Raw genomic sequence first — 25,458 nt, forward strand, 5'->3', positions numbered from 1 at the left:
CCCGCGCGCCTGCGCCGCGCGCCCCGGTGACGCCGTCCCCTGGCGTCACCGGGGCGCGCGGCGCAGGCGCGCGGGGCGAGCACGCGGCCCGTGCATGCGCCGGCGCGGAGGGCCGGGCAAGGAGCGCCATGGCGGCGGCAGCGTGTAGCGGGGAGGCGGCGGCAGCGGCGCGGGCCCTTTGCGCTTTCTCCCCCTGCGACCGTCGTTTCTTCGCCATCTCCGGTTCGGATGGGCGTCTGCGGGTGTGGGAGACGGCGAACAGCCGCTTGCAGCAGGAGTACGTGCCCTCCGCCCACCTCAGCGCTGCCTGTACTTGCCTGGCCTGGGCCCCGCCGGGGGGACGGCCGCCCCCCAGCAAGGTACGGGCAGTGTGTGAGGGAAGGCGTCGCCGTAGCGGCGCGGGGAGGGACACCGGGGAAAAGGAAGGGGTGGGATGGGGACGGCGGCACCCTGAGCGGCTTCGACGCGTGGCCGCGGCCCGCTCGGCTTCACCCCGCCTTCCCGGCGCCATGTGGCGGGGGTCGGCGTGGCCGGGCAGGCCGGGGAGCGGAGACGCGGCGTCCCGGTGCGGGGAACGGGATAAGGGTCCCGTGGGGAGGACCGGAGCTCCGCGGGGTTCAGCCACGGTCCCCCCCTCCCCGCGGTGCTTGGGGCATGTTCATGTGTGACGTCCCCCGGGGTGGGGGGGCGCGGGGGAAATCCGCTCCCTTCAGAGGAGCATCGCAGGATTGCTCTTCACAAGGCAAATTTCACGTGTTGGTGGGGGAAGCGGCACTGGAAGGTGTTTTTTTTTTTTTTTTTTTTTTTAAACGAAAGAAAGGGGCTATCAACAGAAGCACTGACTGTGTAAAATCATTTGTCTTTCGTATAACCTGCATGGAGGAAGCCTTCCTTGAAGGAGCAAGGTATGTTACTTCATGGCATATCTCACCTTAATCGAAAAGGTGATGCTACAGAGCAGGTCGGCTGCTGTGCGTCCACTTAGCTTATGTACAGTTCATGTGCCAGTAAAGGCAGTGTCTCTCTACACTTCCTTATCCTTGGAAGTATTTCTATGCAAGCTGCTACGCTGTCCGTGATGCATCTTCCCAAGCTCAGGAATCCTGCAACAAGGTATTCAATAGCTTTATTCAGAGCACACATCAGAGGGCTCGGATGTTCTCCACTTTGAATTTGTTTTATTTAACTTCACCTCAGGTGAACACTGGACCTGAAAATATCTGGAGTATATACAGTAAGGTACCTTTTCGTCCTCTTTACGTTGAAGTAATCCTGTTTTCTTTAGCTAGAACATTTCCTGAGAAAAAAAAATGTATCCCTTGGGTAAAGTATGTGAAATCTAGCCCCTTTATCATAAGAAGTGGGGAGGGCTTTTTAAAATGCGTTTTGGTATATCAACAATTCAGTGTATTTGATATACTGTAAGAGGTATTTCAAAATGCTTAACACGCAGATTACCAATCCAAAGGAAGATGATGTTGTCTCATTTTTCTCAGTTGAGCATCATAGTCCCTGACCTTCGAAAACTCCCAGAACATTTGAAGAATGTGGCGGAAAGGGTTAGTTTTAGATTGGCCTTAACCCGTTCATTTGTCATGTAACGTTGAAGCAAAAAGGATACATGCATTAATTGCAAGGCTGTATAGGTTCTTCTTCACTCTTAATAAACTAAAACTGGCATGTGAAAATGGGGTTAATCTAGCCTGTGTGAAATAAAACTTAAGCTAACATAGTGCACTGCTGTGGTGCCGTAAGTCAAGCACAGGAGGTTTCTGAGTGTCTTTTAAAAGCTAACCCTTTTCTAGAGACCCACCCCTAAAACCCACATCTGCTCTGATTTAACCTGGTTTAGGGTTGTATGGAAAACAGACTTCATCAGACAGCATTTGGCTACCTCTCAGTGCTTTCTAATTATTCCAGTAGTTTGAATGCTGTCCGCTGCTTGAAAGTTGGTACGTTTTCAAGTGGAGCTGGAAAACATACCATTCCTTGGAATAATTATGCCATAAACTTTTATAAATAATTGGTTTGTCCCTAGACTGAACTGAAGAACTAAAGCTGTGATGGTTCTGCCAAATATATTTTATTGAATGTGTTTTTTCTGACATTATTTAGCCTTTTTCCTTTTCTTATTCCTGGAGAGTTGACGTCTCTCTAGGTAGTACTAGTATCCGGTGTTCAGGTGTAAAACTGTGCTAGTAGATATGTATAAATGGCATTTGCCCAAGTTGCACCTAAACTAAGTGTGTTTTGGACTGCTGCCATGTTAATGAAGGCCATGTGTTACAGTGGAATATTAGAAATTAAGTTTTGAACTGCAGGCCCTGGAATTGGTGATGCAGTGGTGGCTTATTGGGATCTTCCCTGCACACGTGCTGTTGTAGTGTCAGTGCTTCCTGCTTGTGGTGTTCATCATCTGCTCGATGAAGTGGTGCCTTGTGCAAGAGTATGTGGACCACCGACTTTCAAAATACCTTCTTCCACTTTCTTCCTAATAACCTACAACTGCTCTGTCATCTTCAACTCTCAAGACTCTTTAGGCTTCCCCCCATTTTGGTATTTAAGTGCTTTACTTCGCATGTGAGCAGCAGAGATCAGATTTCTGTTTTTAAAAAAAAAAAAAAAGTGTCTCAGTGGCTGACCTACTCAAGTAAGAACATTATGGAAGAATATGTGCACAGTCCCCTTTCAAATAACTTCTTTTAACCATCTCTACTAATTAAAACACTGCTTTTTCAGGAAAAGTTGAAGGATTTCTAAATAAGCTTGAGTTTCCATAAATCTGAAAAAAAAATCAGAAGGAAACTGATACTTGGTATAGTTCAGCTCCCCTGTCCTATCCTATCCATGAAAACAGGGTGCTCTTGTATTTAAGACCCTGATCCACAAGTGAATCCCACATGGATCTCTACTGCAGTTGGCAGTCTGTCTATGTACTAATCTAATGCAGGGTAGAGCAGTTCGATTTTTTTATTTTTAAATTTTTGAACTTTTTATTTAGTTCTCAGGAGTGTTTTTTCAAATCATCTCCAACATTAATAGGTGTCTGAATTTTCCACTGGCATTTCTTTCATGCAAAAATTTCTGACAAAATGCCCCACTAATAATGCTGATAAAGGACGGTCAGTAAAGAAATACATGTGAAAAAATAATTGGAAAAACCTTCACTGCCTCTAGCTTTCTTCTTGATACTGGAAATAACTGTGGACTTTAGTGGGAATTTTGTTGTACCTTTGGGTTGTTCCAAGGGAACTTGGCCATAACAAACTGAAATGGAGGGTGAACAAATTTTAGTTAAAAGATTTGTGCTAGAGAAGAGAATAAAATCTGTTCTTAATTGTAGTTTTGTTTTGCAGTGGGGATGCGTGGGGTAATTAATAAAACTACATAAAGAGATCGAAAAGTACCAGAAAACACAGCAACTGTACTTGCATTGCCCCTGGCTGTGTGGCCCTTGCCTTTGCGTGTCAGACAGCAGTTTCAAGATGGCTTAGTTGGCATTGCTGCCAAAAATTTAACTAGTTGAGTCTTTTCTCATATATTGTCTTAAAACCTGGTTGATTTACTTGGTTGTGCTTTGCGACTGTGATGGTTTCTCAGCACCTATGTTTTCGTAATATTTTATAAACACTTTTCTTTCCCAGGAAAGATGAAGTCTAAACAAAGGCATGCAAAAACCCCCAATGTAACCTCTTTTCTCGAGAGCCTGCTTTTGATGTAAAAGCATCTATATAGCATTTGTTGGGCTAAACCAAAACACTTTTCCTTGCAGAAGGTGTTGTCTGTGTTAAATACAGAGGAAAAGAAAGTCCCGCTTCAAAGAACCAAAGTATTTATCCTGCACTGTTAAACTTTTAAATCTTAGCTGTGAAAACCCTCAAATCCTGATTGTCATTGTATCTCTGGACCTGAGTAAGAATTATTTACGTTTGCTGTGTGATGTCTGTTGTATGACAGATTAGCTACACCACATGGAGCTTGCACAGAGCTGATTGCTCACATTTTATCAGTCTCCTTTGGCTGCTTCTGGCTGCTCATCAGTGCAAATATATCTGTTGTGTAGAGGAAGCGTTAGCTTGTGTATAATTTTTTTTTTTAAATTGGAGACAATGCTTTGCTGTGATGTCACAAATGTAAGGAGACGTACCAAAGTCCAATTTAAAAACTAATCAGTAGCGTTAGGGATGATTTTTTTTCTTCTGAAGTCCTTGAACAGTTTTTTCTTTTTTCTTTTGTGTGTGTCTGTGATTAGTTATGTGGGATTAACCCAGTGAGAATAAATGTAATGGCAGCTTCTGCCCTTTTTACTTCAGTTTCACATGCTCAAGAGCCACTTTTATTCCTTCTCCCCTTCCCAGTGATGTGCTGCATTCACCCATTTTTGGTTAAGAGAGATGAAGTGAAATCCCTCAAAGTGGTTGATAGCATTTGCAAAGCAAGAAAGTGAAGACTTAAGAATTGCCTGATCATAGGAGGGCCTCTGGTACTGACGACAGGACTTGTGCAGAGCACTTAGCTTTGATTTCTGGTTGCTTCCCTCTGTGGAGTGGAGTGGCACTTTCTTTTTAAGAGGTGTTATGAATACTTAATGTTTCCAAGACTCTTCTGAATAGCTTTTGAGAAAAAATAAACTGATCATTCTTGATCAAGCGCTTCCATTTTGTCGATGAAGTATTCTGATCGTGTTAATCTTTACCTCTGCGTCTGGGACACGAACTCTGTAAAAAACTTAAATGTGGTGTTTTTTTCCCTCATGTATGTGGTCACTAGGCTAGCAAAATGGCCTCCACCAAATGTTTCCAAGTGACTCATAGCAACTTTGTTACCTTGTACATGGAGGTACAAGATGAGTCTCTAGGTTGCTGTGTACTTCAGGGTCTTCATTTTGTGTCTTAGCAGAGTTTGTGCTGGCTGACTGGGTCTCAAACTTACAGAAGTTTTTTTCCCCTGTGCTTTAACACTGAGATTAGCTGGTCAGACTAATTTATTTCACGTTTTCTCTTTTTCATTTTTCCAGGATGGCCCCCAGAGGAAAAAACGGAAGTCTGAAGTTGCAGAAGTGGACAAGCAGTTAGATATCCTGGCTATTGGTACAGCAGTTGGTAGCATTTTGTTGTACAGCACAGTAAAAGGAGAATTACAGAGCAAGCTAGTAAGTAGTACAGCCTTCTTCAAGTGCTACCAAATACTGATGGTTTCTGTCAGTTTATGCTGTTCTTTCTGCTGCTCAAAAATGGAATAAACTAACCTAATTATTTAGATCTTTTTTTTTTTTCTTAATAGCTGCGTATACGGATAGAGGTGCAGTAATTCAGGTGCTTGGGAATCTTCAAGTGGTGCTTTTTCCATTGTTGGCAGTATGTACACGTTGAGAAATCTTGGTTTTGAAGTTAATGCTATATCTTAACGTTGTGCATGGATTTGTTATTTTGCATTAAAAATAACAATAATGATGAAATGCCTAATTGGAGAGTTAAGTCCTCCATGGGAGTGTCATACCCTCAGTTCCTGCACAGTATTGTGGGAGAGGAGGGCAGGACTGAAGTACTCATCGACTCTTGGGAAGGTGTCGTGTTGCTGGACTCTTCTGTAAACTTACCTTCCTTGTTGAAGCTTTTGAGCTCTCTCAGCACATGATCTTTCCCGAATGAGAAAGGCAAAACGAAAATCAACGTTTCTCATTCGTAACTTCTCTGTTACTCCTAAGTACCTTGGTTTTAGTCTTGGGTTACATAACAAGCAAAACAAATCTGCATGAATGACTCTGTGCAATACTTTGAGATACTTGGGCATACTTTTGCTTCTAAACTGTTAGTTGCATGTGGGGTGATAAATGTACATGAATTTAGAGAAAGCAATGACTTCTTAAAGTCATGATACGTGCAAGTGACACTAGCTAACGAACATCAGCTGTGTTTTATGGAAAAGCTGTATTTATGCCTGAAAACTATGAACAAAATGAAGGAGTTTCAGGTTAAAATTTACAGTTTAAGTCAGTTTGAAAACACTGGCTGCTATTCTATAGGAGCAGGATAGCAGATGTTATTTGGTGAGTACTTTGTTTTTTACAGATAGGTTGAATTAAAAGATTATTCCTGCTAGAATAAGAGCCATCACTTTTAGCTGTCCTTATTGAACAGAATGTCTTGCTGTGATGTATTTTGTCTTGCTCAAAGCTGATTTGCAGTGACACTTTTGGGAGTAGTCTGAGCTGGCTGGTGCCCATTCAAATAGTGAAATTTTATAAACTCCAGGAAATATTTTCATAAACAATTAAAGGGTGTATTTGAGCTGCAGAGATTGTAGTTGTAGGGAGGTGAATGATACCCCTTTGTAGGGTCTTCTAATCTGATGATCGCTCGCTCTTGAACGCTGAGTACAAAGGGAAGGCTACTCATCTCTGAATGTACTTAAGCAAGCAGACACTTAGATGACTGTCAGCAAGACATCTGTGCTAGCCTTTCCTTTGAGTAAATTTCATACTGTTAGACAGCCTTGTTTGACTGTGTGTATAAAAATAGTGGGCAGGACAATTTTTTTGTTAACTCTGAAGTGCTAGAACAAGAATTAATTCAAATGCTTATGTGTATGTATCAAAACATGAAATATCTTTAACTTATATAACTGTGTATGTATATTGATCTTTAAAACCACACTCTCTCTTCAAGTTGCCAGTGATTTGAATTTAGTTCTTGAAAGAGCAGCTTGTTCACATTGTTGGTGTGGGGAAGACTCAATAGTCAAGACTTCTTCATTTATTGATGAGCTGACCCTCTTTTACCTTTTGTAGGATGGTGGTCATGACAATAGAGTAAACTGTGTGAGATGGCATCAGGACAATTGCTGCTTGTATAGCTGTTCAGAGGACAAACACATCGTGGAATGGAACACACAGACCTGCAAAGTAAAGTGGTAAGTGATGCTGGCTTTCAGTCAAATTTGTTCGCACTTGCTTTTGTGTATTTCCTCCCTCACAAGTTTTAGTGAGGCCCTGTTGAAAATGCTGCACTCTGCTATCCAGGCTTCATGCCCACTGTACAAAATTGGCTGTTGGCTAGTATTTTTCTGAGATTGGAAGTGGTTTTATTAAGGGATAAGAGAGTAATTCTCATAGTTGGGTTTCTTCCTTTGTGTATTGGAAAGACTAGATGAAACGAGTAACTGCGCTGAGAGGGATTTGGGTCCCTCCATGCTAACTTTTAGTGGGACATGGGCTTCCAGTCACTTTTGTGATGCTGAAAAATCTAAGTTTTATAAAATATCCTTGGAAATGTGGGGGAGCACATACTGGAACACCTCATCCCAATTAAATCGGTTACATGCACCTGCCTTTGCTCAAAGGGTCTTGCTGTGATGATAACCCACTTGGTTTCGCTCACTACTGATGTGCAGTGGGGACAGTTCCACTTGGCTGTCTGAGCAGGCCACTACTGTTTAAAGTACTGTTGAGCAAAATAGAGCTTAGCGCAGAGTGACAAGATGTCTGGTGTAGGCATTTACTTTCTTTTGCAATAAAGTCGAACAGTTTTTAAACTTTAAAGAAGAAACCAAGATTTCTATCTTACTTCAATAAAAGCCTAGTGTGTGATGGCACCTTGACCCTTCTCTTATGCTGTTGTTTCTTTTTCGTAACATTTCCCACTGTTGTGTTATTCTTACTGCAGCTCTATTGGTTTTGTTAAAGATGGTGTGGGCACTGCAGACAGCCCATCGTCAATAGCCTCTTTGATTTCCCTAGAAAAGAGATGCATCCTTAGGTTATATTAAGTTGAGACCCTGATGTAAAGTAGCAGAAGATGGCTGTAAAATCTCCCTCTAGCCTTCTCAGGATTGAACACACCCGGTTCCCTCACCTTTTCTTACATTACGTGCTTTAGTCCCTAAGCTGCCTTCGTGGCCTTCCACTGGATTTACTCTACTATGTCAGTGACTTTCTTGTATTGTCCCAAACTGGACATAGTGCTCAGATGCAGTTTCAAAAGTGTTGCGCAGAGGAGAGGAATCACTTTCCTTGACCTGCTGACTACGCTCTAGCTAATACAAATCAGTATGCAGTTGGCCTCATTGCCACAAGGGCTACCTGCTTACTCATGTTCAACTTGAATATGAGGACCGCAAGCTTCTTTTCTGCGAAGCTACTTTCTAGCCATTTGTTCCCAGCCTGGGATTTTTCCATCCCACATGCAGGGCTTTACATTTTCCTTTGAGCTTTGAGATTCTGACAGCCTGTTTCTCAAGCCTGCTGAGATGCCCTGCCCTCCAGCGTATCAACTGCTCTCCCTAATTTGATATTGAATATGAGTTTGTTATGTGTGCATTCTGTCCTGTTTTGAGGTCATTAATGAAGACCTGGGAAATTACTGAGGATATTAAACAGTATTGGGATGTCCTTAGGGAGTGGCACCAGTAACTGCCCACCAGCTGGACTTCATACCAGTGATCACAACTGATTGAACTCGATGCAGCCAGATCTTATCCCTCCTTAGAGTCCATCCATTCAGTCTATATATCTCCAACTTGGCTGCAAGGATACTGTGTGAGACATCATTAAAAGTGTTGCTAAAGTCAAGTTAAATGGCATATGTGGCTCTCCTCTCATCCACCAAGACAGTTGTCTCATTAAGAAGGCTATCAGGTTGGTTAGGCGTGATTTGCCATTTGTAAATCTATGCTGGATGTTCCCAGTCACTTTTTTGACCTTTGTGTGCCTGGAAATGGCTTCCAGGTGGATTTGTTGTATAACCTTCCCCGTTGTTTCCTGGATTCTCCTTCTTGTGGATATATTTTGTCTTTTTTTTTTTTTTTTTTTTCCTCCTCCTTTTCAAGTCATCAGAATTTTCTCCTGAGCTACGTGGCCACTCAAAATGATAGTGTGGTCTTGTAATAACACTGGCCTTAGCAGTTTTGGATGCATCCCATTCAGTCTTAAGGAGCTGCATGTGTTGGATTTGCTGTTGTGATCCCTCATTTGATCTCCCTTTGCTAAGGGGAGTGCTTTGCTCCCTCTGACTCTGGCACTAGGCTTGGGAACATGGGAGGCCTGAGAGACTCTGCTCCTCAGTGCTTTGGCCTTTTCTGTGTGCTGACTGGGTCCCTACACCATTCAGCAGCAGGCCCACATTTTCCGCAGTCATCATCTTACTGCTGCTGATGTGCTGTATGTAGATGTCCTTTTGTTGGCCTTCATATTCCCTGCTGGTTTGAACACCAGCTAAGCTTTGGCTGATTCTGTCCCTGCATGCTTGGACAGTATTGTTATATTCTTCTGTGTAACCTGTCTCCACTTTCACCTTCTCTAGGCTTCTTTTTTGTGTTTTTGAGTTGAGTCAGGAGTTAACCACTTGGCCAAGCCAGCCTTCTGCACTAGCTAGTGATTTTCTGCTCTTCAGAATGGACCATTCTTTTGCTTTGAGGAGGTTGTCCTAGAAGAGCAACCAGCTTTACTGGGCCCCTTTGACATTTAGGGCAGCCTCCGGCAGGATCCTGCCAATCAGTTCTCTGAATAAGTTGCAGTCTGCAATTTTGAAGTCCAGGGTTGTAATTCTGCTGTTTCATTGCTCATTTTTTTTTAAAGCCTTAAATTCCATTGTCTTGTGGCTGCTGTAGCTGGAGGTTGTCATCAACCATCACATTCCTGACCAGTTCTTCCCCCCCCCCCCCCTTTTTTTTTTTTCCCCGCCCTTTGAGTAGTTGATCCAGTAAAGTGCCTTTCATAGTATGGTTGTCAGCAATCTCTGGGACTGCTTGTGCCCTCCTGTGCTGCCCTTCCAGCAGTTGCTGGGGTGGTTAAAGCCCCTTAGAAGAACCAGGGCATGGGATTATGAAGATTTATCTATTTCTTTTTTAATAGGACAATCTGTAGCAGATGCCTGCCACATCACCCTTGTTGGTCTCTTCTCATACTTACCTGTAAGTTCTCCACTGGCCCATTGCCTGTTTCAGAGGAAAGCTCCATGCATTCATGCTACCCTTTTGTGTGGAGAAACCTCTCTCCTTCTTGCCTTCCTGGCATGTCCTTGCTGAATTGCCTTCCTAAAGGTCCATTTATTGCAGCGCTCCTGTCTTGCAAGCAATCCCACTGTTTTTCTGTGATCCCAGTGAGATCAAAGCTCTGAAGCTGCCCGTGGACATCTAATTCACCCTGTTTGTATCCCATAGCATGTGAGTTCACGTACAAGTACTTGAGATGGGTCCCAGTCACGCTGCTTTCTAAGGAAATGTGAGAAATCTTCCTGTCATGCTTCATCTTGGGTGTTTCCCTCTGCCCCTGTCCCATACTGCTGCTTTTTTGGGAGGCTGTGGTTATAAAAGGTAATTAGAGCCATTGTATTCTTTAATTTTAAAGATGGCAACAAAAAAATCATTCCTGGAGTGTATACATTAAAAGTATACCAGCAATATAATACGCTTTTTACCTGAAATTTTTCTCTGGTGATATTATGAGTCATGCCTAAGGTGAATGATATTGGAAAGAGTAGGAGAAAACAATTCTCTATAATTTTACCTAAATTGATGAGACTAGAAGGAACAAATTATCCAAAATAATTGCTCATGCACAATGTACATGTGAGATTGCCTGCATTCTTTGACACTTGTCAGGACCTGGAAATGAATCCTTACGTATCCCACAGAGAATTCAGGATGGTTGCTCCTGGGGTAGAGAAGTGGTGTTCAACTTCTTTTGATTTGCAGGCTTCTAGACATTTTCCTATAGAGGTATGGACTGCTAGATAGGGAATTGAAAGCATGTGTCTTTAGGCTTGACTTTCTTGATTACTGCAGAAGTAGTCCATAGAACCACTTCAGGAGGTCTGTGCAGCACACATTGAAACCTCTGGCAGAGGGACAAGCTATTGGGGAAGAGAGTTTCTGAAGAGGCAAGACAAGGTGTTGCAGAGACGTAGTCTAAAACATTCTGGATGACTTCTTGTTTCTCTGGTTGTAGCTTTTTCCTGTCTTAAATACTCTGAATACTCAGAGGCATTCTGTACATCTTATGCAGCTGCTTGTTTCATGATATCCTGTTTAAAACTCTTTCCTGTAAAATTGTATAACAAATATCCAAAGTAAAAACTAACGGATTTTTGCTGTGTTTTATATTCTGCCGTCTAGTTTAGACTAGTCTTTTTAGTACATTTAAAAATACCTTCTTGGGTTTACGTTACTAAATGGTTTGAAATTCTTAGTCCTGACCATTTCTTTGGAAGAGAATACAAAAACTTGTCATACTCTCCATAAGGTGTAATGTTGTTTGTCAAGTTTGTAGGCAGTCAAACTTTCAGCTTCTATAAAATCTAATCTAAAAGTGATACAGTAAACAAGCTCTGTTTTGGAAGACAGGAGAGGTGCTGGTTGGGCATGTGAAAGTTATTTGGAAGTATTTCCAGAGCAGCTGTTTACAATCAGAATGTGATGGATTGCAAGGTACTTCCTAACTGTAAAGGGTTTGTGTTAATGCTTGCCTTGCAATTTTGTCCTGTGAGAAATGTGTAGTACTCGGACTCCTTCAAAGCAGATGCAAGCTTTTCATGACAGCATCTTTCTTTTTTTTTTTTTTTTGAATACTGCTTTGAACCATAGACCTTTAAGGTGAAGTTTATTGTTGTCAGTGTCATTGACAGACTTGGGAGGAGGGCCAGGAACTGAATGGGCCTTGAAACTCTGAATTTTAGTGTTGAGAAGGCTTTTCTGAATGGATTGGTGTAAGCTTTTTGGATTATGGTGCAAAGAGAAGTCTTGAAATGGCATGGCTCCTCTTACCCTGTTTTGAGTGGTAGAGAACTTGGAGAGAGGAATTCAGAACAGAATAGGCAAATATTAAAAAAAAGTCAACAGTTGTTCAGTATTAAATAGCTTTACATTTTTGAGTGGCTGTATTTTTGTGTAAACTAATTTGAAGGAGAGGAGCAGAAACAGAATAGCTTTGACCTCATCTTTGACCACTTAAATTTTTTTTTTATAATTTTTGCCTTAAATTTTCCAGCATGATTGATGTGCATTTTGAGATTATGCTAATGAATTATTTTTTCTGTTGCTCCATCTTTCTCCCTTTGTACAAAACCCCTCCATCCAAATTCTAGCAAGTGGAAAGGCGACAATAGCAGTGTCACCTCTCTATGCATCAGTCCAGATGGGAAAATGCTGCTGTCAGCCGGTAGAACTATAAAACTGTGGGACCTGGAGACCAAAGAAGTCTACAGAGTAAGTAACTTTGTTAAACTAGATGCAAAAAAATATCCTTCTTGATTGGTGACATCAGGTATTCAGTGTTTCCTGATAAGACATCTGAAAATTTCACTGGGTGTGAGGGGACAATTGGCAGTTTTGGGGTTGCTGGAAGGTGTTGCTGTGATGATACCCTCAACTGTGGTTTCAACTTGCTGAGAGTCAAATGAAGACATTAAATTCCTTGGCTGTGTCTGAGCATGCTACCAGCACCCTTTCGCAAGCCTGTAGCAGAAAGATGGATGCTGTTGTTTTTCACATTGTCCCTTTCTGATACCCTTCTAGCAGGAGAACTCAGTTCATCACAGTATTAGTTACTGCTAGCTGGGGTTTGTGCATGAGTTGCATGACTTTTAACGAGTCCCTCCTTGAAGCCTTCAGATTTCTTTGCTAAACTTCATGTAACTGGTGGCATTATCAGTTTTGCTGTTGAAACAGTTGGAAGGCATAGGAGAAAACCCCTTCTTGTTCCCTGAGCAGGGCTCAGACACGAGCAAATTACCATGTTTTAGCTGTTCCGTGAGTGCAGCCATGTTCTCTTGCCTGCTAGCAGATAGAACGCAGCTAGTCTCCTGGTACTTGCTGTCAGGTAAGTGTGTACACATGTGCTGTTACTTGCTGGCACGTGGCAACTACCATGTATGTCTGCATCCTATGATGACCAAAACCACTATTTACAAACATAGATTGAAGAACCGATTTTTTTTGTTGGGGCCGGGGGGTGGGAGGGTGGGGAGAGGGTGGTGGGGTTGAACAGCCTTAGTGTGTCAGCAGACCTGTGTGTTAATCTTACAGTTGAGAATGAAACTATGAATCTAATTTCATTGTAAAAGTTGAAGTGTAAAATTGTGTGGGAGAAAAAAAGAAGTGCTTTCTGATAGTAACAGCAGTACAGGTGGATGTGATTTCTTTTGCATGGACTTAGTCCCAGTGAATTTGCCTTTGATTCCTCATTTAACTTTTAAAATTCTGATAAATATCTGGAAGGTCAGAAGAAGTTTCCTTGAAATACAGAAATGCAAGGAAGCTGATCACTAGTAAAAATATCACTGAAATGTTCTTGTTAACTTAGTAACACTTGAATCTTTCCTAATGTTCTTTGTTAACAAATGTTTTAATTTTTGCCATATGACTGCTTATGACAATCATTGAAAGATTCTTTTTTTTCTCTTAGCATTTCACAGGCCATGCTACATCAGTGTCATCATTAATGTTTACCACAGTGAAACCTATGAATGAAAATAAGCCCTTTGATGGAATTACAGGGCTTTATTTCTTGTCTGGAGCTATACATGACCGATTACTGAGTGTATGGTATGTAAGCTTTTCATAATTTGTAACTTCGATTATTATCAGTATTGAGGATAGACTCGACAAGTATGTTCTGAACTCTGATTAAACAGAAGGTTGAGCAGAAGGGGCACTCTGGAGAAATGCAGTGATGATCTCTTAACTGGTGCTTTCAACTCACTGTTGAATGAAGACATGAATTTCCTTGGCTGTGTCTGAGCATGCTTCCGGTTGCCATTTGAATCGCTAGTGTATGCCAAGAACATACTGTATAATAGGCTTCCTTGTTCTTTGTACTTGCTGTAAGGTTTATGCTAAGTTTTCTTGCTAAATTTCACTTGGGAGTTACTTTGCATTTGGAATTTAGAACACTTTCTAAGCTGAAAGCTGAAATTACAGCATGAGTATTTTTGGGTGGGGTAGATACTACCACAGTCGCTGGTGAGTTATAGGCTTTGTAATGCTTTTCAGGTGCAGAGGGTGCTGTTTGTGCTGTGGTAAATAATGCGAACTGTTTGTGTCTTCCAGGCAGATCAGATCAGATAGGAAAGAAAAGAATGCCGTGATGTCTTTCACGGTAACAGATGAACCAACTTTTATTGACCTGACTGTATCGGAATTCAAAGAAGAGGTAGGAGCAATAGTTTGTAACAAAATATGTTCAACAATTTTCAATTGTCACCTCGGTTTCCTTTTAAGAGTGTAAAGAAAGAAGCTTGGTTTGTATTTGGGTTCTGTTATGCAGAGATGAGATCTGAATGCCGCTTCACAGGTCTATGTTTGTTTATTACAGGTGCATTTACAAAGCTGATAGTTTGAAATACTCATTTTCAAAGGTACTAAGTGCAAATTCAGCGTTTTCTTCAGAAATTTTGCTTGTGATGGTGGAAATGTCAGTTGTTTTCTATTTAGACCAAGTTAGTAATCAAAATGGTTGTTAGAACTTGGCAGCAAAAAATGAAAAAAAAATTCTTTCTAAAAATCCGGTTTGGGTATGGTCCTGTTTTTTCTGATCTGAAGTGGCTTTGGCAATGTAACTGCATTTTGAATTAACTAGCCTTTGAGTTAAAGTAGCAGTGTGCATTCCCCAAGTCTCTCAATTTCAGCAAGTACGAGTCTTTCAAAGTAGTTGTCTTATGAAAAATGTCTGCATGGAGACATGTTCACAAACTGTTTCAGTAATTATTTAAAACATTTTTCTCCTGCTGCCTTTAGATTCCTTTTCTAAAAACAGTCTTTCATGCTATATTTTCTAATGTTTCCAGTTTTGCCCTCTTACTGCATGTATTGGAGAGAAGAGTATTCTGTAATGTACACCTGTCATTTAATTGCTCAGAGTACTCATCTCCGTTTCTTTCCTCTAAGCATATTTACAGTTTCAGCACCTTTGTAGACCTGTGCCTCTAGACATGTTGAGTACCATATTTTTGGAACTTTGCTGCTTATGATGACATATGTCTGCTACTGTGCAAACTGTTCAAATTTGGATATATCAGTAGTGATACAGTACAGTTATGAGTTATCTTTTTGTCTCCTAATAGTTGTACAAAATGTTCCTGAGATGTTAGTGTCTTTGATCTTCCTTACAGATTTAGTTATATCTTTAATGTGTTTAGTTACTGAAAAAAGTCAAATCGTAGCCATGCACCTGTCTCTTGATGTCCTGTACTTACGGAAGGTTTGTCCTTTGATCTAATTAAAATCTTTTACTGTGCCTTCTTTCAGCCTGTGAAGTTAGCAGTTGTGTGCAGAGATGGGCAGTTGCATTTATTTGAACATATCTTAAATGGGTAAGTTAGTATTCATCTTAAGGGTGTCTTTGGGAAAGGGCTGGAATTACTGTAAGGCGAAGTTCAGTCTTGTCATGCTGCTGCCTTTAAGCTCTTGTATCTGTTCACAAACCAGGTTCCAGCTGGTTCTTTGTCTTGGGTTAGTGCACACATTTTTGGAGAACTTACTTGTTGGGGGCTGTGTGCACTTTGGTATTAAGTGTTGCTTTAGCTAAGATTTTGTCTGTACCTCATCTTAGCCATCTGTAAAAGGTGTAAACTGGCTGAGTTTGCTGAGGACCTGCTAATGAAAGGTGCTTAGATGTGCAAGATATTGAAATGTTTAAGTTAAACCTCTTGGAATTTTTTCATTCCTTTTTTTTTTTTTTTTTTTCAGTTATTGCAAAAAACCCTTAACATCAAACTGTACTATCCAGATAGCAACACCTGGAAATGATGGGGACTCCACACCAAAAACAGTCCCTATTCTAGCAGCTGCGTTTTGCACAGACAAACAATCTCTGCTGCTTGTGTATGGGAACACCTTACAGCCCATCATAGAGAAAGTGGTATGTAAAACTTACTGGAGAGGTTTTGGATTTTGTAATATGGGCTGCATACTGCTCTCAGTTGGAGGGATTTTTTTTTTTTTTTTAACTTTTTTGAAATTGTATAACAAGAGAAAGCTTATTTCTTCCCTCTTTTATGGGAGCTATGACTGTTACCCCTGAGCTGTTTTGAAAGGTGATTTGTATTCTTCCATTCTTTCAATTAAAATACAACTTGACTTTATTGCTGGCTGTTTCTTGCCATTTAAGCTGTTACCGAGTTAGGCCATTGAAACTGTTTTTAATACTGTTTCCGTTTACCTGTGTGAGCCGCTTTGGAGAGCGTAGAGATCTGGTAACAGAAGGCAGATGTGCAAAGCAGCTGCTGTTCTAGAGTGAAAAAAAGTTCATTCTACTTTATACCTCTGGAATTTGTTCTCATCTTTCAGTAGTGTAATGAATCACAGGGGTGAATCTCAAATGTATTAACTAGTTTTGTTCCTGTCCTTCTAGTCTTTGAACACCACTGAATCCCACGTATGTTTGATAAGGGACATCCAGAAAGTGTTGTCACTTAAAACAGATGTTGCTCTAACAAAGGTGAGCTTTGCATGAAATGTGATTTTGTTGCTTCTCTTGTTTTACTTCGGAAATGGTAGAATTCACTGCTCTCTTCTAAAATGAGGTTGGATTTCTGGATGGACCTGCTCAGAGCTGCAGTGGTAGCTACACATGTCCATAGCACTCAGGCAGGTGTGGGTAAAGTGTGCTTCATGGCTGCTGTGTGTCGTAGTATACTTTCGCACACAGTTACCCTCCTGTAGCTCATAGCAAGTCCTGTTCTCAGCAGGTCTGCTTGATAGACGGGACTGGTTGATGGTTTCTTTTCTGCTTGAGATCAGTCCTTCCCCTAGAGTCTGTCAGTTTGTACAGCCTCTTTGACCCTGATGGTTTGGGGTGAAGTTGGGATGGCTTTGTTTTAGAGTCTAAATAAAATGTAATGGAGCCTTAAAGGGCATGTCGTTTTGGCTCTTTTTTGAGGTGGCCTTCATGTGTTCCTACTCGCAGGGATACAGCACTTGGGAATGTGAGCTTGACGCTTAGGTGGCAACAGTGTCCACTGAGGCCACTTGCCACCGTTTTCTCTCATGCAGGTTCCCCTGGGGGTTTAGAGAGAGGCTGTGAAGTTCTTAGTCAGTGTGCATATTCAAGGCCTTGAAGATTTGAAACACTTGCAGTATTGGTGAAGTGAGCAGACAGCACTGTTTTTCTAACCCTCAAGTTACCTACCGGATCTGGTGCTCCATCAGCCAGGCAGGGTTTTGGCCTGATTCCTCAGTCCTGGAGCTGGGGGGTAGCAGAGCTGAAATGCAGTGAGAGGTGTAGGAACTCCCTGGCATGCAGTGATGATACCCATCTTGGTTTCGCTTTTTGCTGAATTCCAGTGAAGACGCATTTCTCTTGGCTGTCTGAGCATGCCTTATGGGGACAAGGTCAGTGATTAGTGTGGTGAGCAAAGGGGGTAGTATTTTAACACCATTGCTGTTCTACAGTAAAATTCTTGAGCTACAAAATCAAATTTTTTTACTTTTATACACAGCATATGGAAGTTGCTTTGCTCACTGTAGTAGATTATATTTGTATCGCTTCAGTGGGCACCCAGCAGGGCTCCCACAAGTACAGCAGGTACTTCAAAAAAAGGCCTGCACAGTAGTGCTGTGGTTAAAGAAGTGTTCTGGAAGCAGCAGGTAGCATTCTTGATATTCTGGAAGTGGCATACTCCCTTACATCCTCTGTGGGTCAGGGGAGCACTTGGTTATTAAATATATTGCCTTTAAAATTCGATCTCCTTTGTGTTCATTGAAGATGGATACCATAGCTTGTTTGGTATAACCTAAGGTTACTGTGTTTGTCATAGTGATCATAGTCTAATTGAGACTACTGAGTTCTGCGTCTGAGCAATCCCTAGAAGAAAATTGGTGGGATTGAAGTGAATAATAACTACCTTTTATTGTTACGTTGTGCTGCTGTTTGTGATCAGTTCTTACCTTCCAGTGGAAGCTGAATTAATCCCCATGCAGTTTATGGGTCTGACTTAGTACACCTGGTATCTATTGCTAGCAAACATCCAAATATTTGTTGTTGGATACAAACACTTAGTTCGGTGAGTGCTGTGGAACAAGCTTGTAAGAAAAATGATTCACAGGTGATTCCAAAGAGACTGTTGCTTTAGTTAATTATGAAAACTAGCTGACTGTTGCTTGAGGTTATTAATTGCTCTTAAAAATGCAGGATTTTCCTAATATATATGTCAAGAAAATGGGTTGTGGCAGGCTGGTTTTACCGTGTATGTGAGAGTCTCGGAACAAAATTAGTATTTTAGATTGGAAGAAAGCTCAAGATATTAGCAATTCATGCAAATGTGGTTATCTCTGTCTACTAGGTAAAGACGCCTGTTGTGAACTCGGACACCAAAGTTCTAGTGCCTGGTATTCCAGGACATAGTACAGCTGTCAAAACTCCATCCTCGGGAAAGGAGAAAAAGAAAAACAAGAGGAAACCAGGAGAGACAGAGGTAAAGTGCTTCCTCTTTTAAACACAGCAATAATGGAGAAACTAGAATCATAAATCATCGTTATAACTTCTTTAGGTGAACTTGAACTTACTTTGCTTGGCGTGGAAGCAAGGTTAATGATCTCATCTTTTTGTATGAAAGAGACTTCCCTCTGCTCAAAACCTTTACCTCATTCAGGTCCTGTGTGCCTTGCCCATAGTTTTGCCATGTTCCTGCAGAACTTTGTCACACGCTTGTGTCTGTCTCTCTGTGCTAAGGTGTATTACTGCTTTTCAGTCAAAACTTCATCTTCTCTTCTTTTCTCAAGCTATTCTCTGTCAGTACATTTAAAAGAATATGCAAGATTTGTGTTATTTTCCAGCAGAATCAGAGGGAATGCTGTAGGTTAGGTACTTCGCTTTCAGCTGATGTTTCTGAGAAACTACACTGAAACAGCACTGCCCTTGTTTACTGTCTGCAGGAAAGCATTGAAGAGCGCTTAGAGGCATTGGATATTGATGTGAGCAAAGTAAAAACTCCAGGTGGCCTTCCACAAACAGATAGCTTCGCGGTACTTTTGGTTCAGGGCTTGGAAAGCAACGATGCAGAAATCTTAAATGTAAGTGTTACAAAATCATTGTATGCTGTTTAGTCTATTCACTGAGACTTGTGGGGAGCCTTTCTGGAAGCTGGGGAGGCTGAACAGTCAAGAACCTGTTGTTTCCCCCAGCTGCTTTTTGCTGATTTGCTGCTCAAGGCAGTGATATTATAAATGATAGTAGTGGTATTACTTTTTTGTTGTTATCTACCTTGCTTTTTGAGTCAGTCCATGAACTTTGAGGCGCTTCTGTTCATGATAAATTTGTTATGTCACAGTTCAGATGTTTTACAAGCGATGTTACTAATGGAGCCATCTTCCCTTTAGCTTGAGATGGAGCATAGTCTGTGCTCAGTCTCCTGAGTGTATGGTTTCCAAGTAGATACTGTTTGAAAAATGCATTGATGACAACAGTTTAACTTGAAAAAGCTTACTGTTGCACTTGGACTAGGAGGAAATAATAGTTCCGGGGCAGGGAAATGAAATCTTAAGAATCTGATGCTGAATAGAAATTACTTGTCACAGATACTGGTGAAAGGCATTTATTTACAGAAGTCAAGCACAGAAAATAGTGAGGGAATTTTTAATGTGCCTGTGCTTAATTTCTAACATGGGGTGGGTGGGCTAGAGGCAATGCTAGGTTGTTTTAGATGGGTTAATCAAGTGTCTTATTTTGTTAATTGTAGCTGACTTGAAAAATGGAACTCCTTTTTATAGTAAATCTTCTTTTACTCGTTATCCTCATCTTAGCATATAAAAGTAGTGGAGTAAAAAAAGAGATTTAAAGCCATGAATTTTTGATTGTGCTCATTGCTCATACACATGTTAAAACAGAATGATTCTCTGATCATATTTTTCGATTTTAACAGAGAGTGCTTAACACAAGAAAGGAAAATGTAATAAAGAACACAGTAGCCAGAATGCCTATACATGCTGTCATTCCACTGCTGCATGAGGTAGGAGAGACTGCATTTCTTGTACTGTCATACAAGCCACGTTTGGTTTGCGTTCTAGCTCGGGAAAACCCAGGATATGTCTCTTTATTTTTACCAATGAAATTGGTTTGGTAGTTTTACAGTACAGAAGTTGTTCTTAATTTATCTCTGATACGCTCTTACCTTCTCTGGCTGAAGCTTAACCAAAGGACAAAGTGCCACTGTCAAAGCTAGGAAGAGCATTAGATCATGTAAGATTATCTTAAATGATTATGTGGGAAAAAGGAAAGGAAGAGGTTAAGCTAAAGCTTGTTTAGTCCATGTCAAACAATTACCATTACATCTTCTTTTAAATTATTAAAATGGATGATAATTTGAAATATGAAAATAGCAGTGCTAGCCAGAGCAAGTTATATGAGCATAAATATGCTAGATACTCACATGAGAGAAAGAAAAATAGAATATGTACTTACAGCAGTGAGTTTAGATAGCACTTGGAAATTGAGGGGCAATTTCTTTCCTCTTTTGAAGATAGCTCAGAAGCCCAGTTGCTATATTTAAGCTTTGCGACATCACTTAGTAATAATTTTTAAAGGGATTTGGCTTCTGAACTGCTTATTCAGTGATATTAAATAAAATCTGTATTTGGACAGAAATATTTTAATGATTAGCCTTATCTAGACATTACTTTTGTTTAAACTGAACATCGATTAGTTGCTCTTGTTATGTGAATGACATTCTATAACGTAAGTTAATGGTTAGATTTCTCTTGTATTTTAATGTGCTGGCCACAAGTAAGATTTAATTTTTACTTATGGTACTCATCTTAACTGAATTATGCAGATGGCCTGGTTTTGAATGTTTAGACTTCCTTTAAGCATGTGTTGTGACACCTCCTTAGACTTATGTTAATGAGGTGCAGTGTTTCTTCTCTAGAATCTAAGTGCAAGCGTTTGACTATATAATCTCAGTGGACGGACAGATCTTCACGTAACTGTCTTCTCCAGAGCTGGAGATTTGTTCTGTGAAATAGCCTTTATCTGATATTGCGTTTACTTGCTTCCCCAACTTGTCCACCTGGTAACAGCTGCTCTACTAAGCAGATACACAGTGACATATAAACAAAGGGATTTCCTTCTACTTATTCTTGCGAGCTTTAAGTTTCCCTGGATATATTGTCTGTTAAGAGTTCCAGTTTTATTGTAGTAATGAAACTCTGCTTCTGCAGGTTATCAGCCTGCATATAGGATGGTAGAGCCAGCAATGTAATATTCTGGAGCCTGGCAATGGTTAATCCTAGCAAACTTCAAATGCCAGGAGATCTTTCTGCCCCAATATTGGGGCTGTCACACAGATGTAATGTTGGGTTTTTAAACTCATTATGTGTTTGTTACTTATTGCTGACTGTTTTTGTCCTTTTAGCTTACGAAGAGATTGCAGGGCAACCCATACAGGTAAGAGACAATTCAACTACAGTTTAATTCACCTGAAACTTTTCTAGTGTGTGTGTTATGGTCCCTCCCTCCACCTGTGTGATTGATTTCCATAGTAACCGTAACTAAACTGCAGCATCTTGAGGTAAAAATTCTCACCTGATTGTGCGTGCAAAGAGAAACTTTTATTAAGGCAGTGCTTTGTCAGGATGGCTGAAGTGAAATTAAAAAGGGAAGAGGATACTTGAAATAAGCATATAACCCTGAGATAGCACTGAGAATGTATCTGAAGTCCCAGAATATCGACACTGCAGACCTGATCAATATGTAAAATAAAATAACTATCAGATGTATAGCTTGTTCGGTTTAATTATCAAATATATTTAGACATAGAATCATAGAATGGTTAGGGTTGGAAGGGACCTTAAAGATCGTCTAGTTCCAACCCCCCTGCCATGGGCAGGGACACCTTCCACTAGACCAGGTTGTTCAAAGCCCCATCTAACCTGGCCTTGAACACTTCCAGGGATGGGGCATCCACAGCTTCTCTGGGCAACCTGTTCCAGTGTCTCACCACCCTCACAGTAAAGAATTTTTTCCTAATATCTGATCTAAATCTACCTTCTTTCAGTTTAAAACCGTTACCCCTCATCCTATGACTACACTCCCTGATAAAGAGTCCCTCCCCGTCTTTGCTGTAGGCCCCCTTTAGGTACTTGAAGGCTGCTATAAGGTCTCCCTGGAGCCTTCTCTTCTCCAGGCTGAACCACCTCAACTCTCTCAGCCTGTCTTCATAGGGGAGGTGTTGTGTTTAATAACAAAACCAGCTCTTCCTCTCCGCTTTCTGCACTGCCTCCCCATCTTGTTATAATGCTGTAAGGATAGCTTTGCTGAGACTAGCTGTCCTTAATTGTGTTGTGGTTTTTTTTTTTTTTTAAATAAAAATTCCCTCATTGTAGGTGGAGAAAAAAGTAGCATGCTTTGATCTTTTATTCATTGAAACCTCCCATAAAAGATGACAGAAACAGACCTCTGAACATGTCTAGTTTAATCCCTCACTTAAATGTCTGTTCTTTTCCTAACAAGTAACTTACATAGGTATCTCATCTGGATAGCCAAACTTACATTTCCATCTGCATTTATCTTTTTATATAACAAAAGAGGAGCACTTTCTATAGAACTGTTTAGCATCTAGAATGTGAAATGGGTGTTTCTCAGCCAGTATCTCTTTGATACCACGTATTTTTCTTTTCCAGTGCCTCACTAATGGTTCGATGGCTGAAGTCTGTTTTTACTCTGCATGCATCCTACCTTTCCACAGTAAGTATTTTGCATTAATGGTAATGCACGTAACTAAAACTAGATTTAAATGCTTAAATATATGTATGTTCTTCCTTCAGGGATATGTGTCCTGCTCTCCACATATGGCAGTGCCCAAATCAATGTACAGAGGACTATACTTCTGCCACTTTTGCCGAATTGCTGCACATTGGTTATAAATTGTTTGTCTTAGTCAGTCATGACATAATTATAGTCATCCCAAAGTCAAACCAAGATAAGTTATGTCATACTTGTGAGTTAGGGAACAAAATTAGTGTCAAAGAGTAATCTAGCCTGTGTCGCTAAATCTTACAGAACTAAATTTCCCTTGCTGTTGTAATGCTCATCTTGAGACTATCTTGGGCATGGCTAGATTTATAGGGTAAAGGTGTGCCAAAGTTGGCAGGGTAGTAAGTAATGTTGTAGCTTCTGAAGTCCAGCCTTGCCTTACAAGTGATGGATAAAGCACTCTTGCTCGGTTAAGAAAAAGGCATTTTGGCACTGTTAGTCCTTTCTCCCATTTATTATAGGATTGCTGTGCGTCAGAACTTGCACGTGTTGCTGATGCTGCATTCGTACACTGGTGTATATTCACTTCCCATTTACACAGCTTTCCAAATAGTGCTTCGACACCTGATTATGGCAGTGACTGTGGAAAGAAAAAGTAGTATAAGAATTGCCATGTTTTGAAAGTAGATGATGTTTCTAAACATGACTAAATGTTAATTGATCAGGCTGCAGGTGGTTTCTGTGAACCCTCAGCTCTTCCTTCTGTCTAGAATAATGTAAGCAAGGATTGTTTGCCCCAGCTGTAGTTTAAAAATTTAGAAATAAGACGTTTGTGATGTGTTGGTCAACAGCTTCATTTTTCTTCATCCCTCTCTTCTCCCAAGTTGCCAGACCTTATTCCTCAGCTGGGAATGCTATACCAGTTAATGGAGAGCAGAGTAAAAACTTTGCAAAAGCTTTCTCGTCTTCATGGAAGGCTCTTCATTCTTGTCACCCAGGTGAGTTCCAACTAAATAATACGGGATGTGCAGAAGAAGTATTGTTTGCAGACTTAACCTCCTGTTGTGATTACGTCTGATGGCACCTGTCATCAGGAACTTAATATAGCTGCTGTACAGCTACACTGATAATGCTCAAAGCAGTACACTTAATCGACTATCTAGTCAATCCGTGCTCACTGGAAGTGTTACACATTTTTTCCTACCAAATGTGTCTACTAAACCATAGAGTTTTAAAGGGGAATAAATGGGAGGTCCTGGGCCACTTCAGAGCAGATGCCTCTAAAATTTTACTTTGTCCTTCGTAGTTGTTTGGCTGTTAAACTACTACTATAAATGAATTAATGTGTGTTAAACTTGATGTAGACTTCATTTACATTGTTATGAGTTTTGTTGACTTTTGAGGTTGGAATGTATGATTTCATCTAAGGCTAATCTGCAAATTCCATTCAGGTTGCAGCATCGGAAACAGTTCAGGATGTTACTGAGGTTAATCAGACTGCAAAGCTGGTATATGAGGATGGTAAGTCTTGTATGCTAGGTGTAGCTCAGCTCCTGAATTCACATGACAGCCAGTACTTGATGGCTGTTCATCACGCTCCTGTGTTTATCTATTAGTGTACAATCTGCAAGTAGAGAGTTTTTGTGGGAAGTCCATGGCAGGAAGGTCAGTGGTTAATGATGCAGGCATCTTGGAATTGGTTGTTCCTTCCTTCCTTTCCCTCCTTTTATTTCCTTTCATTCCCTCCCATCCCTGCTTCACAAATTAAGGAATCAGTTAATTGGAAGTTCAGTATGCTGCTTAACTTAACTGGCAACCTCAAATTTCTAGTGTTAGCTGCCTTTCTGCTAAGGTAGATACAGTCAAGGCACTTTTATGTTTGAGTCAGCAGGACATCAAGGTAGTGAATGTCAGTGTGTGTGCATGTACACTTGCAATTTGGCCTCTTTTACTGCGACTTCGTATGGAAGTGACTTGTTCCTAATTCATGTTGATCAACCTAATCTTCAGGTAGGATTAGTTTTGGAATTGAAATAGCACAGTTTGGAGACTTAGCAGCATGTGGGGTTGGGCTTTGTTTGTACAATGACATTTAAAGTCTGTTCTCCAGACTGAGGGATTGTTTTCTCTTTACAGAATCCTCGGAGGAAGAGGTCTCGGATGATGAGATGATGGCAGATAAAGACTCTGATGTAAGTGGAGTTGGATCAGATCTTCTCTCATTTGCTTGTAACAGAAATTGTGTGACTGTCAAAGGTTCAAACATTCCTGTTTATTTTTTCCCCAGGAAAACTGGGATGAAGATGAAGAAAAAGAGGAGCAATCTGATGAACAAGACATGACTGTTGAAAAGGAAATCAATGGTGATTCTGATTTGGAACCAGAAAATGAAAGTGAAGAAGAATAACAGCATGAAAGAATAATTTTAACAGTTTAAACAAGTGGGCCACCAAACTCTAATTCTGGATCATCTTGCTGAAAGATGCCATATTTGCATATAGGGAGTGCAGACTTATGCACGGCCTGTGTGCAGAGGCACATGTGGGGCACTGTGCATTTCTGAATCCAGAATGTTTAACCATGCCAGCCTTCTCTCGCCCTATTTCCCTGCGCTTACTTATAGAAACATTTCTTCCACCTCATGGTCAGATTATGCCTGTCATGTGGACATGCATTTGTATCTCAAGTGAAATAAATCTGCCACCGCTGTTCGTGTGGTAAACTTGGTTCAGCTTTACATTGAATTTGTTTCAAATATTCAAGGATCAAAGACAACT

General features: G+C 40.8%; 1 protein-coding gene and 4 non-coding genes across 5 annotated transcripts; all 5 read left to right on the forward strand.

Annotated features, from left to right (window-relative positions):
* Nucleotides 1–128: 128 nt before the first annotated feature.
* Nucleotides 129–25,407, forward strand: WDR43 (WD repeat domain 43). Its single transcript, XM_050893079.1, has 18 exons — nucleotides 129–359; nucleotides 5,018–5,152; nucleotides 6,791–6,912; nucleotides 12,081–12,201; nucleotides 13,400–13,539; nucleotides 14,044–14,146; nucleotides 15,241–15,305; nucleotides 15,682–15,853; nucleotides 16,346–16,432; nucleotides 18,276–18,407; nucleotides 18,868–19,005; nucleotides 19,854–19,940; nucleotides 21,342–21,373; nucleotides 22,609–22,672; nucleotides 23,566–23,679; nucleotides 24,133–24,202; nucleotides 24,818–24,873; nucleotides 24,969–25,407. The coding sequence occupies exons 1-18, from the start codon at nucleotides 129–131 to the stop codon at nucleotides 25,086–25,088; spliced, it is 1,989 nt and encodes a 662-aa protein (XP_050749036.1). The 3' UTR covers nucleotides 25,089–25,407.
* Nucleotides 7,346–7,423, forward strand: LOC127015357 (small nucleolar RNA SNORD53/SNORD92). Its single transcript, XR_007766335.1, has one exon. It is a non-coding gene; the product is annotated as a small nucleolar RNA SNORD53/SNORD92 (small nucleolar RNA).
* On the forward strand, nucleotides 12,344–12,427 carry LOC127015358 (small nucleolar RNA SNORD53/SNORD92). Its single transcript, XR_007766336.1, has one exon. It is a non-coding gene; the product is annotated as a small nucleolar RNA SNORD53/SNORD92 (small nucleolar RNA).
* LOC127015360 (small nucleolar RNA SNORD53/SNORD92) lies at nucleotides 13,659–13,738 on the forward strand. The gene has a single exon (XR_007766338.1). It is a non-coding gene; the product is annotated as a small nucleolar RNA SNORD53/SNORD92 (small nucleolar RNA).
* Nucleotides 17,231–17,309, forward strand: LOC127015356 (small nucleolar RNA SNORD53/SNORD92). The gene has a single exon (XR_007766334.1). It is a non-coding gene; the product is annotated as a small nucleolar RNA SNORD53/SNORD92 (small nucleolar RNA).
* Nucleotides 25,408–25,458: the final 51 nt, after the last annotated feature.

Source organism: Gymnogyps californianus, chromosome 3 (genome assembly GCF_018139145.2).
Source record: "Gymnogyps californianus isolate 813 chromosome 3, ASM1813914v2, whole genome shotgun sequence".
Classification (NCBI taxonomy): domain Eukaryota; kingdom Metazoa; phylum Chordata; class Aves; order Accipitriformes; family Cathartidae; genus Gymnogyps; species Gymnogyps californianus.